General features: G+C 34.8%; 1 protein-coding gene across 3 annotated transcripts; it reads left to right on the top strand.

Moving 5' to 3' along the window:
- Positions 1–1,216: 1,216 nt before the first annotated feature.
- CUNH18orf54 (chromosome unknown C18orf54 homolog) lies at positions 1,217–18,753 on the top strand. Of its 3 annotated transcripts, none has more exons than XM_007471657.1 (7): positions 1,217–1,544; positions 2,253–2,555; positions 3,578–3,728; positions 7,210–7,312; positions 13,419–13,550; positions 14,866–14,936; positions 18,580–18,753. In XM_007471657.1, the coding sequence occupies exons 1-7, from the start codon at positions 1,262–1,264 to the stop codon at positions 18,650–18,652; spliced, it is 1,116 nt and encodes a 371-aa protein (XP_007471719.1). In that variant the 5' UTR covers positions 1,217–1,261; the 3' UTR covers positions 18,653–18,753. The 3 variants fall into 3 exon arrangements, with proteins under 3 accessions (XP_007471719.1, XP_007471720.1, XP_007471718.1); XM_007471658.1 differs by having other exon boundaries at positions 1,262–1,544; positions 2,253–2,498; positions 18,580–18,652; XM_007471656.1 differs by having other exon boundaries at positions 1,262–1,544; positions 2,253–3,035; positions 18,580–18,652.
- The last annotated feature ends 668 nt before the right edge of the window (positions 18,754–19,421 follow it).

The following is a 19,421-nucleotide window of genomic DNA, read 5'->3' as shown; positions in this document are numbered from 1 at the left end:
ATTCAGGGAAATCAGAGGCTAAATGACCATTATCTTATGTTCTGCTGCTGCTTGCACTGACTAGTGTCAGCTCTGACCTTTTACTCTTTTCTTCGTAAACAGAAAACTTTCTCAGTATTTTAAAGTCAAATTTGACAGTTATTAAGATTACATTAAAAGTTGTTAAAACTTAAACATTCCAAAAATCATAGCCAAAAGTTAAACATATTAATTTTATAACATCATAGCATGTGTTAAGTCCTAGACATTAAGCTTTCATTTTTACTTCAGAGAATCCATTGATTTAATTCTAAAAGAATGTCGTATTATTTACTGAAGTAGTGCCTGTTCACTCTGTTATTTCTTAGGTTTTCAAATATAGATCCTATTGTTGCTATATTAAGGTAGACTGGAATTCTCTCAATTTTAATAATGGAAAAACAGATGAATACATTAAAGCAATTTCCAAACTATTAAGTCTCCTTTGAAAGAGAGGTGGGCTGAATCCATTTTACATAAGAATTGAAAATAGTGAGGATAGTATCAAAACTGAATGTCAGAAAATGATTATTGACAGTGTTATTTTAGGAAAAGAACATTTTGCTAGCTCATTATATGGTAAGACTTGCAGTTTATTTCTTTATAAATGAATATTGTAAATTATTTTGTTTTCTCCAGTCTTGGGGGAAGGGGTTGGCTAAAGTTACAAATTGGCATTTAAAATGTTGAAGGTGGGTATTCTCCGTTGTTCCTTCTTGTTTCAGCTATGTCATTTGATGCCTTTTAAAATTTTATCAGGCACCTACTATGTGCAGCGCGTGGTGGTAGGCTTAAGAATTGAAAAATATTTTGTATAGGGGAATGTTAGATATTGTGATGTCATAGACTATATCAGCATAAGAAAAGACTGTACATCAGTAGTTTTTAGGACTTTAAAAAAAAAAGTGAGTATTCTTCCCTTGGTACTTTCTTCTATACATAGTCTTAGATGATTTTTGCATACATAATTCCAGGCACATAATAGGTGATCAATAAATGTTTTCTAAATTGATGATGAAGGAATTCACAATAATTAAAAGAGATAATCTATAATGTGCATTACCTAAAAATAATTTATAGATAATGGATTTTATTTTTTAAAGAAAGTTGTAAAACGTTTACAGATTTAGTAATTTCTCTGTGTATAGCTATTATTCCTTTTAATTGGAACTTTAACCTTTTGTTTTTGTATTACAGTTGTTTCTAAGAGAAATGAGTAGAAATAACCCATTTTGAGGAAGCCATGGCAAAATTAAATATAAAGCGCAGAGTTTGTTCTCGGGAATCTTCAGTATCTTCTCTGTTAGCAAGCTGCAACCTGAGTGGTAGTAATTCCTCTAACTCTGATGGCTCTTTTCAGTATAAGGATAGACTGTACAGTTCTGCATCTCAGGCTCTGCAGGCCTATATTGATGATTTTGATCTAAGCCATATGTATCTTGGTGCGAGCACTGGAAAGATTAACATCGCTAAATGTTCTGCTAATATGCCAGAATTCTCCAGCTATGTTTATAAACCAAAGAATGGTATGCTTTATTCTTTGTTTTCTTTTTGCCTACCGATTTAAAGCATTTTGAGAGATGTATTGTAGCCTTGGAAAACTAAATGCTTCTTTTGGGGTAAAAATGACTTGTAATATTGAGATCTGGATATGTTTCTTAAATGATTCTGTAATTTTCTGGTTCTCAGGGGTTTTCAGGTAAGATCCCCTTTTGACCTTAGAGGAGAAGCTCATGAAATGTAACTAATAATAGTAGATGGCTGATCCTAAACCCTTAAGCCGTTCTTTTATAGCATAACGGAAGTAGCATTGACTTGGTGGTTCTAGCTTTCATTAACTAGCTTAATGACTTTAAACAAATCTCGGCTTTTCAGAATTTATACTTGATCAATTCCAATTGATGGGATAGGGCTATATTAGTCTTCCTGATCTGTATTCTGTAGGACAGTAATATTCACAAGATGTTAAGGGTTTTTCCTTGGTAAGGTTTCCATGAATACAAGTTTGGAAAATGCATCTGTTGATAATCCAGTTAACACTTTACTGAGCACTTACAGAATGGCCCCTAGTGTGGAAAAAGTTTACATTCTACTCTTGGAAGTAGAGAATATATTCCAGAAGGGAAAATGGCAAACATGATTCTTAATTCTTAATTTTCATTTACTGTTGAATATTATAAAGTATTTTTATATGTGATACAGGAAGATAAACAGAACTATGCTTTGTTTTTCAGCTTTTGAAAATCTTGATGACAAAAAAGATTTGTCCTTATCCTGTAGAGGACAGACTATTAATGACATGGACTCCATTAGCCTAACAACTGATGATCTATTAAAACTTCCAGCAGATGGATCATTTTCTTTCACTTATGTTGGAGCAGGTCATGGAATTAGCAAGAAAAGCAAGAAACATACTGGAAGACTGAGTTCATCCAACAGTGAAAAGAATCAAAATTTTCAAGAACCAGCCACTCTCCTGGGCAAGGATAACTTAGTTACCCCGGTTGTTTACACAAATGTAAAAGGAAAGCAGTGTGGTAGGCTGAAAAACCCAAAACTTGTGAATAAGGTTAATAAATGTGTTTCTGTACCATCTTTATCTTTTAACAAGAAATCATCTTTTAGGGACAGTTCAGAATACAAACTTGAAAAGAATTACCCAAGATGGCTCACTAGCCAGAAGTCTGACCTTAATGTTTCAGGGATAACGAGTATACCAGATTTCAAATACCCAGTCTGGCTCTACAATCAAGACTTGCTGCCCGATACAGATAGTCAAAGGATTTATCAAATATTTAAAGAAGATCACTGTTCCCCTAGGCATAGTTACCAGGCACAAAGAACTTCTCGGCTAATGAATAAATTAGACTGTTTTGAATATTCTTTTGAACCTTCAAACAATTCACATTCCTTGAGTGATGATAAAGGATTAGTTAATGAATATAAATGTGATTCTGAACATAGCCAATGTCAGTGTGACAATCCACTTCTCCCAGGATCCAAAAAGCCATTCAGCGGTAATTGTTTTGTTTTGTTGTTGTTTTTAAGAACCAAAGAAAGTGCTGTCAATTTGACCTTACATCTATGAGTTTTTATGTCATATTCTTGATGTAACCGTCAAGTAATATATTCGTTTTGAACTCTTACGGTCTTCATTTATGTAGCATTTTGTGACTGGAAAATGTCTTTTCTTTGTGTCACAACATGTCACTTTTTTTTTTTTTTTTGGCGGTACGCGGGTCTCTCACTGTTGTGGCTTTTCCCGTTGTGGAGCATGGGCTCTGGACGCGCAGGCTCAGCGGCCATGGCTCACGGGCCCAGCCGCTCCGCGGCATGTGGGATCTTCCGGGACCGGGGCACAAACCTGTGTCCCCTGCATCGGCAGGCGGGACTCTCAACCACTGCGCCACCAGGGAAGCCCCAGATGTCACATTTTAACATAGCTTGCTATTACAGATATGTGTATATTCCAAATTATCTGAATTCTTGTTGCCTTTGTGAGGTTTCACTGTGCTTTGCATTTATTTCTTTTCTTAATTAATGTGATCTTTTAAATTAGGTGACAGAATTGAATTGCTTATCCTGAAGGCCAAGAGAAATCTAGAGCATTGTACTGAAGAATTACCGAAGTCTATGAAAAAGGATGACAGTCCTTGTTCATTAGATAAACTTGAAGCAGAAAGATCATGGGAAAATATTCCTGTTACTTTGTAAGTAAATTACAATAGAAAAACTATTCAGTTTTCCAAATGAAGAATGTCATGTGAACATCTGATTTATCTTTTAAATAACAATAATAATTAACAGTGGTAATAACATGGTAATTCTGTAGAGCATAGCTTTCAGTGTTGCTTGCTTTAAATTGCATTTTTCATTTGTTACCACAAGATGGTGTAATATTTCATAATCTTAGATACATTATATAATTTTTGTCTTTTTTACATGGTCCTTTTGTTGCACTGTAAAATATTGATATATATTAAATATTAGGAATTAGAACCAAAAGCAACTATTTTGCAAATGGAGAAGGCTTGAAATTCTTGTTACTTTTTTTACTTTAAGTTTTTTCTTCCTCTATATTCTCTCCATGTATTAGAGTTATTCATTTCTTTTCATTTACAGTTTACTTTCTTAGTCATTATTTTCTGTAAATAATGGTGCATTTTCTTGTATGGTAAATGTTTGCAGTTTCTAAGATTGTTTTCATTTGTGTACTTAACCTTTCTATGCCATAGTTTCTCAGAATAATTTAAAATGTGTTTGCCTAGATACCCGTGAATGTGAGTGTAGAGGAAGAATCGAGAGCTTAGGTAGGAAAGTTTCTTTTAGTGATATTATTACATGTATTTTTGTCATAAATGCATTTTTGGTAATCCTATATCCTGCCTTAGGCTCTGATAATTTATTATCTTCAGTTGTCTAAGCCTTCATTCTGTTACAGACAGAGTCTGTTAATTCCTGAATCCTTTTTTTGATTCCTTCTCAGTTGAACATCTTACTGTTTTGTAAGTGGACACTGACTAATTCTAGTTTGGAATCTTGGCTCTGACACTTCCTTGCTGAGACTGTACAAATCACTTCTACTTTGGGGTTGTGAGGATTCAGTTGATTAGAAAATAAATATACAGCACTATTTACAATAGCCAGGACATGGAAGCAACCTAAGTGTCCTTCAACAGATGAATGGATAAAGAAGATGTGGCACATATGAACAATGGAATATTACTCAGCCATAATAAGAAGTAAAATTGAATTATTTGTAGTGAGGTGGGTGGACCTAGAGTCTGTCATACAGAGTGAAGTAAGTCAGAAAGAGAAAAACAAATACCGTATGCTAACACATATATGGAATCTAAAAAAAAAAAGGTTCTGATGAACCTAGGGGCAGGACAGGAATAAAGATGTGGAGAATGGACTTGATGATAAGGGGAGGGGGAAGGGTAAGCTGGGACGAAGTGAGAGAGTAGCACTGACATATATACACTACCAAATGTAAAATAGATAGCTAGTGAGAAGCAGCCGCATAGCACAGGGAGATCAGTTCGGTGCTTTGTGACCACCTAGAGGAGTGGGATAGGGAGGGTAGGAGGGAGATGCAAGAGGGAGGAGATATGGGGATATATGTATACATATAGCTGACTCACTTTGTTATACAGCAGAAACTAACATACCATTGTAAAGCAATTATACTCCAATAAAGATGTTAAAAAAAATAAGTAAATATAAGGTACTTAGGACAGTTTCTGATTTATGATGCTCTCTTAAAAAGTTTAATAGTGGCGATGATCATCCAGAGTATTTTTTGTTTGTTTAGCTTCATTTCGCACTTGTTGGTTCATTAATATCTTTAAAAAAAAAAAAAAAAACTTGGGTTAATAATTAGCTCACTTGGGCTTCCCTGGTGGCGCAGTGGTTGAGAGTCCGCCTGCCGATGCAGGGGACTCGGGTTCGTGCCCCGTTTCGGGAAGATCCCACATGCCGCGGAGCGGCTGGGCCCGTGAGCCATGGCCACTGAGCCTGTGTGTCCGGAGCCTGTGCTCTGGAGAGGGAGAGGCCACAACAGTGAGAGGCCCACGTACCGCAAAAAAGAAAAAAAAAAAATAATAATAATTAGCTCACTTAATTCTTAAACTTATCTTTCATCTTTACTAATTTCTTATTTTCTTATCAGTTCGTTGTATTTGTATTTGTAAAATCCTATAGCTGCAATACTTTGCTTTCAAATGGAACCAAAATGGGTGAGCAAATCATATCAGAGATGCTTAAATTAAGAGTAAAATTTTTGAATGCATCAAATGTATTTTGTAATTAGATACTATGACTTCTGACTTGTATAATTATTATTAATGGTTTCCCCTAGTACCTTATGGTACAGTAGTTGATTTTTGGAAGATTAAATTCATATTATGATGGATATGTTTTACATTAAATTAATGGTGGTGTGAGAAGAAGGAATAGACCTGACTTCAGTGTGATAATGACAAATTATTATCAGTCTGTCATCAGAAACAAAATTGACTGGGAAATACTCAAAGTAGTGTACTGAGAGATAGAATAACTACAACCAGACAATTATTTTTTTTTGGTTTAACTTTTTATAATGGAAACTTTCAAACAAATACAAAAGTATAAGAATAGTATAATGATTCCCTATGTATCCAGCACCCATCTTCTATAATCAGGTAAATGCTTTTTTGTTGATAGTTGGTGGATGTACAAACTCTTTGGTAAAGAATGGGAGAAAAGACTACTTGGAAGCGAGAAAAAGTTCCTAGTAAATTACAAATCAAATGAGTCAATAATGAAGTGCTGCTAATTATTGAGAAAAAATTAGCATTATGACATTTAAATGTTTTAAGAAGATTCTTAGATATCTGAGTACTTGAGTTAGAGATACATCTTATATTGATATATAAATGAAAAAGATAAAATGGGTTTCTTTACTCTCTGTAACTAATAGAATTTGGTTTGGGGAAATTTTTTACTTTTGCTGGGGATGGCCTTTCCTTCTGCTTGAACATCAAGATAGAAACTATTATTTATTGAGCTCTATTCAGTGTACCAGGTATAGAGTTAATTTATGCAATACTTCTGTGACATAAGTGGGACTACAGATGTAGAAACTGAAGTTAAGATAAAGTTTTGTGAAGTCACATAAGTGAGTGGACTGGTATTTGAACTCAGTAATTTTAATTTCAAAATTGATCCTTCTCCCACTCTAATCTGTCCTCTATATTAATATGTGCCAGTTCTGGGGGAGAAGTCTGTCCTGTTGCTTTGACGTAGAAGAGCATGTAACTGCCATCCCAGTAGAAACTGTTAATAAATTTCTGGCAGTTTTGTATATTAATATTGAGTAACTAACAATGTTTAATTGGAAAAATGCACTGCTTATTTCAAACAAATGGGCTTTTGGAGGATACTTATACTTGGAGGCTTATTTGTTTAGTTGAAGACTAATGTCTTCAGTTTCTATATAGTTTTTCCTTAAAGCTTTAAAGGAGAAGCAAGGAGATAGGGCAGGATGAAGGAAGAAGTTTAGGGGGAAGGTGAAGGAATCACTAAGCAGCATCAATATGAATCCTAATGGTTGTTTAGTTGTGACCACTTTAAATGATAACCATCAGTTATATACTGTCTAATTTTTGTAAATTGGGAACTTATTTGCTCTCTCGTATCCTTAAATCCTAGCAAATCTCCTGTTCCGGTTAACTCTGATGATAGTGTTCAACAAACTTCAAGGGCAAAGTATGCTGACGGGTTCCTTGCAGACTTTTTAAATAATGATAATCAGGTGGGTGATGTTAGATCTTTTTAACTTATTAAAAGAATATTTATGACTAATATATATAGATATTAATTTCTAAGTTATTTATATAGCATAAAACAAAAAATGACTCAAATCCCTTCTTCCCCAACACACATCCATAAAACCATCACTCCTAGAATTATTGATAATTTTATTTTAGTATTCTAAAGTAGAGTGACCTGGGATTGAACTCTACAGGGAGCCCAAATTGTCATTACAATGTTTTTTTTTTCTTCTTCTGGAAAACATACAAAACAGAACCTTATAGAGTAAATTATGTTTTCCCATAGAGTGCTTGCTTATTGAGAGTTACGTTTCTAAGATGCAGTTATACATCCCTATGATTTAAAATGGGAAATTTATTATCCAGTTTTATAAAATCAGCATATATCTTGCAAGTAACCCTAAAATAAAGTGTAAATGTGTATATATACACATAAGGAATGAAATATAATATGATTTAGAAGTACAAGCCATGGCTGTTAAATATTGAAATACACTTTTGATATTTTAATATCTGGAAGATTTGAGAGATTGAACACTCAAAACAAAAATTAGGGCTTCCCTGGTGGCACAGTGGTTGAGACTCTGCCTGCCAATGCAGGGGACACGGGTTCGAGCCCTGGTCCAGGAAGATCCCACATGCTGCGGAGCAACTGGGCCCGTGAGCCACAACTGCTGAGCCTGGGCGTATGGAGCCTGTGCTCTGCAACAAGAGAGGCCGCGATAGTGAGCGGCCTGCACACAGCGATGAAGAGTTGCCCCCGCTCGCCGCAACTAGAGAAAGCCCTCGCACAGAAACAAAAACCCAACACAACCAAAAATAAAAATAAATAAATAAGTAAAAATTTAAAAAAAAAAAAAAACAAAAAAAACAAAAATTAGCTAAAAATTTTAATACAGTATATATATCTTTTCAGTGAAATTTACTAGAGAAAGTAGAGGCTGTCAGAATATGTCTGACCTTAGAGCTCTTTTTTTTTTTTTTTTTTTTTTTTTTTTTTTGAGGTGATATTTGCGCCCAAACCTAAAATGAGTGAATGAGCCGTGTGTGTACCCATAGGGAAGTAACTTTACATGTAGAGGGAATAGTAAGTGCAGAAACCCCAAGGCAGAAAAGTGTTTGGCATGTGCAAGGAATATCAGAGTCCAGTCAGTGTAGCTCAATCAGAATGAACAAGGAAGAATGGTTAAGAGATAAGATGGAGAGGTAACCAGGAGTCAGATCATGTAGCTATGTAAACAATGGAATGAAGATTTTATGTTTTATTTCAACGAGATGAGAAGTCACTGGAGTACTTTGGAGGAATGAAATTATCAGATCTACATTTTAAAATATAAACAGGCAGCTGTATGGAACACAGACCTTGAAAGGAGCAAGAGAAGGACAGGGAACCCAGTTAGGAGGCTTTTGCAGTCTTCCAGGATAGGGATTGTAAAGGTTTGGGTTAGGTGGGTACATTGGAGATGGTCAGAAATAGTTAGACTTGGGATGTGTTTTGAAGGTGACCTTGTAGGATGGAGATAGAGAGGATTCAAAGGATGAGTCCAAGATGTTTGAGCCAAGCAACTAAAGGATTGGGTGGTGCAATTTACTTGGGTAAGGAGAGCTGGTTAGAGGCACAAATTTGCATAAGTTTTTCAAAGTTTGAGATGGATGACTGTTAAATACTAACCAACTAATCCCTTTTCTTATGTCTTTACACACACAACCTCACTACCACGGTGTTTTTTTATTTTTAAATAACTTTAGATGTACAGAAAGTTGCAAAAATAATACAGGTCGTTCCTGTCACCCTTCTCCCAGCTTCCCTAATGTTAACATATAATGATATAGGCCCAATACTGTTACCTGAACTACAGACCTTATTCTGATTTCACCAGTTTTTCTACCAATGGCTTGTTGCAGGATCCAGCATTGCATTTAAGACATTGTATATCTTCTTAATTTACTTCAGTCTGACAGTTCCTCAGTCTTTCCTTGTCTGTCATGACCTTGACACTTTTGAAGAGTTACTGGTCAGTTGGTTTTTTTGTAGATAGTTCCTGAATTGGGTTTATCTGAAGTTTTCTCATGATTAGAATGAGGTTATGAATTTTTGGCAAGAATGCAACAGAAATCATGCTGTGCCCTTCTCAGTGCATCATATCAGAGGGTTCATGATATATTGATATCATTGGTAATATTGATATGTTCCTTAGTTCAGGCTGCTGTAATAAATATGCCATAGACCAGTTGGCTTAAACAGCAAACATTTATTTTTCGCAGTTCTGGAGGCTGAGGAGTCCAGATGAAGGTGTCTGGTGAGATCCTGCTTCCTAGTTTGCAGATGGTCATCTTCTCCTTGTATCTTCACATGGCAGAGAGCAGAGAGGGTGAAAGCTCTCTGTTTCTCTTCTTATAAGGGCACTAATCCCATTCATGAGAGTTCCACCTTTATGACCTAGTTACCTCACAGAAGCCCCTCCTCCAAATACTGTCACATTGAGATTAGGCTTCAACATTTGAATTGTAGGGGGACACAAACATTCAGTCCAGAGCAATATGTTAATACAATAATATGTAATATATAAAATTATAATATATTAATACTTGTGTTGTTAGTCTTGAACACGTGGTGCCTACTGGTTTTCTCTTTAGTAAAATCATGGTTTCCCCTTGTAATTAATAAATGTAGGGGAGATACTGTGAGACTGTGCAAGTAGTCTCAAACTTTCACCTACTAATTTAGTATCCATTGGTGGTTATTGACTTTTTGTCTGCATTATTAATTGAAATTCTTGTGTAATGAAGAGCTATTCCTTCTCCCCTATTTATTTATTAAACTATTTATATTAGGACTCATAGATATTTATTTTATTCTAGGTTTAATACAATACAATATTATTACTTATTTTGTTGCTTAAATTGTTTTAGTTTAGGCCATAAAGAGTTGCTTCAGGTTGGCTCCTGTGTCCTTTTGACATGTCCCCATGCTTTTTTGAGCACTTCTCTGAGGAGCCATGGTTCTTTTTATTGGAAAATGGTATTTAGAAACTAAGATCTACGCACTAGGTGTGCTTATTGCTGCTGGGTTTTTATTTATTCTAGACTTTCTCAGCAGGCAGACTTAGGAAACATAAGTTTACTAAGCCACACATACATATTTGTATATCTATTTACATATGTATATTTTATATGTAGGTATAAAATCATGAGTTCATACTGATACTACTTATTCCAGTCCAATACCACAGGGTTTGTTTTAGCCCCTCTGTTCCTTATTTGTAACTTCTTTCTCATCTGGTGAGAATCTTTACTCTTATTATCTATAATAGGTTTACTTATTTTTTCAGTCTTAGCATATGCATAGTTTCAGAATTGCTAACCCATACTGCTGTAAGAAACACATTTACTAATTAGATTATATTATTTGTGTATGGTTCTTTTTGTCTTTTGCCTTACAATATCCAGTCAAAATATTCTTTTCCAAAGTTACCGTGGTTAATTATTTTCTGCCCAACTCCTTTCAGTGTGGTCGTGTTGTTCATTTGTAATGCTGTTAGGGGGCTCATTTTTTTTATTGTGTAAATTGGGTTATTCCCACATTTTATGTGGTTTAAATAATTGTTTTTTGAATACATGAAACATTACTATAGTTCTGAGAGTCAGAACTATACTATACAAAAAGACGTACTCAGAGACATTCACTACAAGGATTTAATGAGAAGTCTCAGAACAAATTCTTTCAAACATGCCAATGTTTATTAAGCATTCATTCGTGAAGGGCACAAAACAGTTCATATAATCTGTTTTGTAGTTTTCTTTTTTGGTATTCTGACCAGAATTTTGGCTGAAAAGTTCACTCAAGGCAGACATAGCAAATTGCAGAGGCAAGCTTTTGTAACTTTTATGGTTGGCATTAGGCAACCTGAATTTCTTCTAAACCAGTGGCTGGTTGCAGATCATTTAGAGATAATGCCTCAGGTGCTGTCTCCAAGGTTGTAGGAGTATAAGCGGAACTGGATCCTTATGCCCTGTTTCTTTTTCTTTCTTGCTTTCTTTTTTAAATTGTGGTAAAGTATATATAATATTTACTACTTTGACCTTTTTTTTTTTTCTTTTTTGCGGTACGCGGGCCTCTCACTGTTGTGGCTTCTCCCGTTGCGGAGTACAGGCTCCAGACATGCAGGCTCAGCGGCCTATGCCTCACGGGCCTTGCCGCTCTGCGGCGTGTGGGATCTTCCCAGACCGGGGCACGAACCCGTGTCCCCTGCATCGGCAGGCGGACTCTCAACCACTGCGCAACCAGGGAAGCCCTGACCATTTTTAAGTGTATAGTTCTGTGCAGTAAGTACCGTACCTTCACATTGTTGTGCAACCATCACCACTATCTATCTCTAGAGCTTTTTCAGCTTTACCAACTGAAACTCTACCCACTAAACACTAACTCCCCATCCTCCTTTACCCCCAGCCTCTGCTAGCACCATTCTATTTTCTGTCTCTATGAATTTGATTATTCTAGGAACCGTATATGTTTTAGTCTGCCGAGGCTGCCATAACAAAATGCCGTAGGCTGGGTGGCTTAAACAACAGCTATTTGGTTCTCACAGTTTTGGAGGTGGGGGAATCTAAGATCAAGGTGCTGACTGATTCTGTTACTGATGAAGGCTCTCTCCCTGGCTTGCATACAAGCCACCTTCCCACTTTGTCCTCACATGGCCTTTCCTTGTGCTCTTAAGTGTCTCTTTATGAGGATATTAATCCTATGGTTTCAGGGTCCCACCCTTATAACCTCACTTAACCCTGATTACCTCCTTATAACCTTATCTCTAAATACAGCCACATTCAAGGTTAGGGCTTCACCATGAATTCTGGGCTGGGGGGTGGGGACGCAATTCAATCCATAGCATCGTATAAGAAGACTCATACTATATCGTTCCTTTTGTTACTGGCTTATTTCACTTGGCATAATGTCTTCAAGGTTCATCCATGTTGTATCTGTCAAAATTTCCTTCCTTTCTTAGATTGAATAATACACCATTGTGTGTATGTATCATGTTTTGTTGATCCATTTATCTGTTGATGGACACTTAGGTTGCTTCTGCCTTTTGACTATTGTGAATAATGCTGCTATGAACATAGGTGTACAAATATCTGCTTGAATCTGCTTTCACTTCTTTTGGGTATATACTCAGAAGGGGAGTTGCAGGATCATTGTGGTAATTCTGTACTTAGTTTTTTGAGGAATAACCGTACTGTTTTCCACAGGAGCTGCACCATTTTATTACGTTCCCACACATTGTTTCTTATACCCTGTTCATATAACTGTGGAGAGGGCCTTTAAAATCTTTTTGGCCACTGTGCTTAACTTCGTATATATGTTATACTGTCCATGTTGAAATATTTTAAATTATAGGCATCTTAAGAGGCCTATTTTCCACTTTGTGGATGATTATCAGGACACAGCAACTCATTTGAAAGATGTAAAAATAAAGGTAAGACTTCTAAAAAGTAGTTTAAAAATATCCTGTACAGGTTCTCTTAACTGACCACCTTATGTGGCTAAGTGCTGTTGCCTTCTTTGGATGCAGATAAGATCAGTGGTAATCGAGGTGTGAGTGTTTTTAAGGTAGCAAGGAATGTGTGGTCCATAGAGAGGTGAAAAACCAGCATTCCCTGTGTGAAAACCTATTTGGAAGTGTGCAGAGAATATGATATTTGAAATTCTAGTCCTTGTTCAGCTGATAACCAGCATCATTTACACACTTGAAAAGAGCATATTGACGTACCTGCTCTCTGAGGACCTTCCAGTTAGAACAACCTATAATTTTAAATGTACTAAGTGAATGCATTGCAAATGTAAACATGTACCATTCATTTTAAAAGAACAAGGACTGGGAAGGATGTGCCAAGCTGTTAGTAGTGATTGTCTTTAAGTGACTGGGTAAGGGGAGGTTTATGAGTTACAGTTTTGATTTGTTGGAACACTTTATTGACATGTATTGTTTGGATTTTGCATTAATTTTATATTGTGGGGAAATAATACAAAATAGAACTTTTCCCCTTCTGAATTTGGATGCTTCATCATTCATCTGTTTTAACTTCTAGAGCTGTACCCTTTCTGGAGGGAAACACCATGGTCCTGTTGAAGCCCTGAAACAAATGTTATTTAATCTTCAAGCAGTGCAAGAAAGTTTTAATCAGAATAAAACCACAGAGCCAAAAGGCAAAATTAAACAAGTAAGCACAAACTTAATTTATGAATTGAAATCTATGAATGTGAATTGAGATCTGTGAAGGATAAGATTTCCTCCTGGATCTTTCTTAGCTTGACCTCTAATTTTATGTTAATAAGCATGGTATATAACACATGTCGTAGAGTTGTACTGTTGTTATTCTTTTTTTTAGAAAGTAACTTACTCAAATTTAATACTGTAAGATCTTTGCAGTTGTGTACCCCTGAGGGATTGTTATGTTAAGTTTATGGTTATAAATACAACATCGTATTTAGATATGATGTTATTAAAACTGTAGATGAAAGGATTATAAGAGTTGTTTTTTAATGCCCTGCAAAATTATTGTCTAGTCCAACTTCTTGTGTTTATATTTGAGGTGGCCTAGAGAACCTTTCAACATTAGACTTCTCCCCATAACCTTTGTCATCTGAAGTTTAATTTTGTTACCATGTGTTTATTGACTCTTAATACGGTTATGTAAAGTTTTATTTTAAAGTAATTGTGTTTTTGTGTATTTCCTAGGAATTTGGAAATCTGTTTCTGCTTTGGGCTGATATTTCATAGGGGTCGAATTTTCCTCACAGTAGTATAGTGTTTACAAACCTAGCTTATGTTCTTCCAAGCCTGATTGTGAATTCTAATTCTTCCACTTACTAGCAAGCGCAGTATTTGTACAGATCACTTAACCTCCTTAATTTCAGTTTCCTCTTCTGTAAAATGAGATTTTTGAGAAGACAAATTGAAACAAACTATAGAAAGTACTTATTATAGTGCTTGGCACCTGGTAAAAACTTAATACCTGGAAAATACTTAATACATTTTAATTGATATTGTTTATTTTGTTATTCTGTACAGCTTTACAAAATTCAGTTTTCATTACAAGTGAGTGTACTAGATTTTAGGAACTATCACATGCTACTCACTTAAGTTCTTAATTTTTCTTACATTCTAATGATCATAACACTAACATACAGTGCAATCCATCCTTCTTTTCCTTCCTCTTTTAAACATTCTTGAGAAAAAGCCTTGTTCAGTAAAGTCATAATTTCAAGCCAAGATTTGATATTTAATGAACAAACATTTAGAAGCATATTTTAGGACAGTTGCAAGATGAAAAAGTTGTATTTTTAGAATAAAATATATAAATATATATATATATATATATATTTAATGCTTTACTGAAAATTATTTGCTTAGAATTACTTCCTTGGGAATGCAGACAATATTTTTAATGTTCTTATTAATCACACATATTAAATAGCATTTAAGTTTATAATTATATAATATTTTCACTGTTTTATTGGTGTTTTTAATTATAGGTTTCAGAAGATGATTTCTCTAAATTACAGTTGAAGGAAAGTATGGCTCCTATTAATAGGTCACTTCAAAAGTAAGTGTTCTCTGTTAATTTCTGAGTATGTTATGGATACAAACATCTCTGATTGAAATCAGAAGGTTACAGGATGGAATTAAAGTAGCTGGAAGAGGAGGTGTGCTAGGTATATTTAAGATTCTTGAAGCATAATTTTTAATCCTGAGATTTTCTCTTAAACTTGTGCTATTTTCTATTTAAAATGTTCTTAGGACCTAATGAGATAACTGTAGACACTTAAAATATAATAGATGTGAATGGCCTAGGGAAATTCTCTTTTCATTTCTGAGTAATACCAACAATTTGAGATAGTATTGGTGTGGATATTCTGGAAGAACAACTTGTACGTGAAATGTGTTGTCATATATTCCCTCTAGAAGAGATAAATAATCCTAAGTAAGTATATCATTATTTGACATATCGCCACAGAAATTTAAGTGGATATAATGTCCTGGATATAAAGATAGGTCTAAATGCCCTAAGGTGTTAATCTACTTATTTTCTTAGTTACATTTCTTAAAAAGTTGGGAAGAATTTCCTACAGTCATGATATTGGTAGAAGAGATGGGTATTTATTTTATAGATTTGATTGTGTGAATATGAAGTGCCCTTACACATATGAATGTGTAAGATTTTGTAATTCTCAATACTAAAGGCCATGCTGTGAAAACCAAACTTAATGATAGTTGGAAAATTGTCTCATTTCTCAGATCTCTTTTCTTTTTTTTTTTTTTTTTTTCTTGCGTTATGTGGGCCTCTCACTGTCGTGGCCTCTCCCATTTGCGGAGCACAGGCTCCGGACGCGCAGGCCCAGCGGCCATGGCTCACGGGCCCAGCCGCTCCGCGGCATGTGGGATCCTCCCGAAACGGGGCACGAACCCGCGTCTCCTGCATCGGCAGGCGGACTCTCAAGCACTGCGCCACCAGGGAAGCCCAGATCTCTTTTCTTGCTCAATTTTCTGGTCTTCATTCTACACTAGAGGTATACAAAATTAGCTCTCAGACTTGGAAAACTTGACCCTAAAGCAAATATTTTTCTTTATTCTAATGTGCTCATATTTTACTTAGATCTAGGAAATAGTAGGCAGTTTGTTCTGAAAAGCCTTTCATTCACTTCTTGCTGGATACTAGGCTGAATATAGGCCAGTAAACATAGTATTTAAGAGAACAGCCAGTATAGTAGTACTAGTAGAAAAACAAATGTAAGATGTCAATGAGTAAAGTATAGCTAAATTGCCATCACATAATCAGTGTTACTGAGTTTCTGTGGGTTGATTAGTGTTTACTTGAATGATCATCAATAGATACATTGTCACAATAACAAATGAGTTTTTTAATTTCAGTTTTTAAGGTGAATGACTATTCAATGTTGTAATGTGACCCTTAGGTTGATGTTTTCCCCATTAGCCTGCTTTTTCACTTTTTGAGAGAAGAAAATCAAGAATAATTTCCTTCTACAATTTTATCCTTCCTTTCTCCCTACACTTAACTTTGAAATACCAATCACTTTTGATAGACTCTTCTCTAAACAGATCGCTTTATTCTCAAAACGGGAGATAGAGGTTAGATGAAAGGAACTGCCAAATGATTGCGTAGCTGAGATAGGGAGACTGAAGATTTCACACTTCTACTTAGCTTTTTTATTCCTTTCCATTATTACCCACTCCCCTTTCTACCTGACATTTTGTTTTAAAGACATAAAATATACTACATGGGATTAGAAAGGAAACCAGTTATAGTGAATTAACTATGAAAATATTAAAATACATTTCTAATTAGTAATATATGCTTCTCTTTATTGCATTTAAAATAAGACAATACATTTAAAATACAGGTAAGTTAAAATTCATTTTGTAAAAGCGTGTTAGTGTGAAGGCCTTTTGCATAACTTGAATAAAAGCATTAAACCATGGTGTGCTCTTTTACTTACATTTCACATATTGATCAGCAAACAATTAAAGAAAGGGAATATTGGAAGGCATTGATGTCTGGGTTACCAGTGAGACTTCACTATTTGGAGGATGAAAACTAGACTTAAAGTTGTCTAATAGTTGGCCAGTTCTGTCATACGAACTTTTGGACTGTAGACAGAAAGACTTAGAGGGCATATGTTTTAGCAGTGGGTTTAATAACTGTTGTGATTTTGTAACTATTATATAACTATTGTAATTTTGAAGTAGTGATGAATATAAAACATACTTGCAGTGACTATAATGTGATATGAAAATACCTCTGATTTCTATGGCATATGAGGTCACAGAGTTTGGCTGTTGCTTACATTCATAATGGAAGGAAATGCTAATTTAGAGAGAGCATTTTGTGAAAATAAAGATTTTTTTCCCCATCCAATTTCATAGACCCTCTAAATCTAAAGGATCTGTTGACCCTCCGATTTGTAAACAGTAACATCAGATTTTACCCACTTGTCATCTTCTTTCTCTTGAATCACAGCCTGAAAAGAAAAAGGAAGATAAGCCCCAAGTATATTTACAGATGATCTTCTTCCTCATAAATATGTCTGTAGGAGGAAAATAATTCTTTAAGTAGAGAGATATTAGGATGTAGAAGTAATAAAGTCTAATTTTACCTCTGATTGCTTAGTAACTCTGGGTGAGTTATTGTCATTTAGTTAATGAAGATGACAATCTCAGAAATTAACAGAAGCTGCCAAAAGGATGGCAGAATTCAGATTCTTAATGCATTTGAGTAAAAGTGTCTAAGAAATAGAGTACAGGGAAATAGATGTAATGCAGTAATTAACACTACTAATTTCCTCCATCTCCTTATCCTTGGTAAAGTGGAAGATGTATTTATTTAATATACATCAATTGAACCCATGTTGGAGACTGTAGAATAAGGTGTTGTACACCACCTTTCAGTAACTTCTCACTAATTCCTCACCTTAGAGATTACTGGTATATTATTTCTGTTTTTCTTGGTCTCTTATTTATCAGAGATCTGAAATATGGTTCATTAACTGATATTTTTGAGTGATCCTCAAGGATCTGAAGGGTAAGGGAGAAGGAAGGCTGGAAGAATACTTTTAGAGGAAGACTGGAAAGTTAAGGGCTCCTATCTTCTTGGTTTGTCTGAGGGATGATTGAGAAAAACCAGGTTGTTGGTATAATACTGCATTATTCAATGTAATTGTCATTTGTTTTATCCCATGCTCAATAAAAATGAGTTTTCCTCAATTGTAACCAATTCTTTAGTGCTATTTAAATTTAGCTGCCTTGATTGTACATGCTAAAAATGAATTATGTCCTTTATTTCTTAAATGATATACATAGTATCTCAGAAGGTGTCATTTCATTCTGCAAAGTACATGAAAAAGATGCTTTAAGTGTGACTCAAATGATACCTATTATTGTTTCTTATTAGGCTACTTGGCACACTTTCAAAAAAAACCCTTAAATGTCAAACATATAATTTTTTTAAGTAAGTGTTTATAGAATTTTAGATGAATTATTTTAACCCTCAGTTACTCAGATTGCAAGGTTTTGTAAAGAAAATTTTTCAGTTTTGATACTAAAACTATTCCATAAACTTATCTCTCATACTAATTTTGAAGTTAAGAAACAATATAATCACCATTTCTTTTTGCATTACCTATTCAGTCCTTAATATTGGTTTATAATGTGTTTTATACTTTTTAATGAAGGGCTTTGCACCATTTATCTCGCCTGAGAGACCTGGTTGATGATTCCAGTGGGAAACAGTCACCGAAAATATGAAGAGGAAAATAAAAGTCTAACCAATAAATAGTCACCACAGAACAAAATGTATTTTTTTTCCTATTGCTTAAACTGACAGAGTAATTAGAAGCCATATATTATTCTGTGATTGGTTCAAGTATTATATATTTTTTAAAAACCAGACTTGAAAATGTCCATAGATTTTTGTGGTCTATCCTCATTTTGTGCCAAAATACCAGGAGTTGAACTAGAAGGACCCACACTATATGTCGTAGTCTGACTTTGGTCTTCAGGCTGTCAAATGTCTAATATTCAAAGATGGATGATTTCCGTTCTTGAAGCTTACATGGACTTAACCTTCTTCAGCATCCTCATCGTTTTATCATCTGATTCTGGATCATTAAGAAGCTTTTCCTGGTTTCTATCCAAAATCTCTTAAATAGACTCTTTTATAAAGTTAGTATCCACTTAAGGAGCTTGAGGAATGTCAAAATTTTTATGGTGTATCTTATCCATATAGAAGTATGTTACTTTCAAGTTTCATAAAGCAAACATTTAAGAATGTGTTATATTTGCAAATAACATTAATTGGTGCAGTGCTAAAAGGATGTTTTATATTGTGAATTCCAGGAAAACCTCATTTAATTAATGCTTTGATTCTATGTAAGATAATCTTGACAGTACTTGACAGTTTATAAAATATTTGGGGGGGATATTGGAGATTTTAATATTTTGATATTATTTCCCAGATTTAAGTTTTGAGGTTAGCTCAAACTAGTAAAAACTATATCAGTGGACAGTTGCTTTA

This window comes from Lipotes vexillifer, unplaced genomic scaffold (genome assembly GCF_000442215.2).
Source record: "Lipotes vexillifer unplaced genomic scaffold, Lipotes_vexillifer_v1.1 scaffold195, whole genome shotgun sequence".
NCBI classification, from domain to species: Eukaryota; Metazoa; Chordata; class Mammalia; order Artiodactyla; family Lipotidae; genus Lipotes; species Lipotes vexillifer.
The sequence above is the reverse complement of the archived record's forward strand: the minus strand, read 5'-3'. Positions and strand labels throughout refer to the sequence as shown.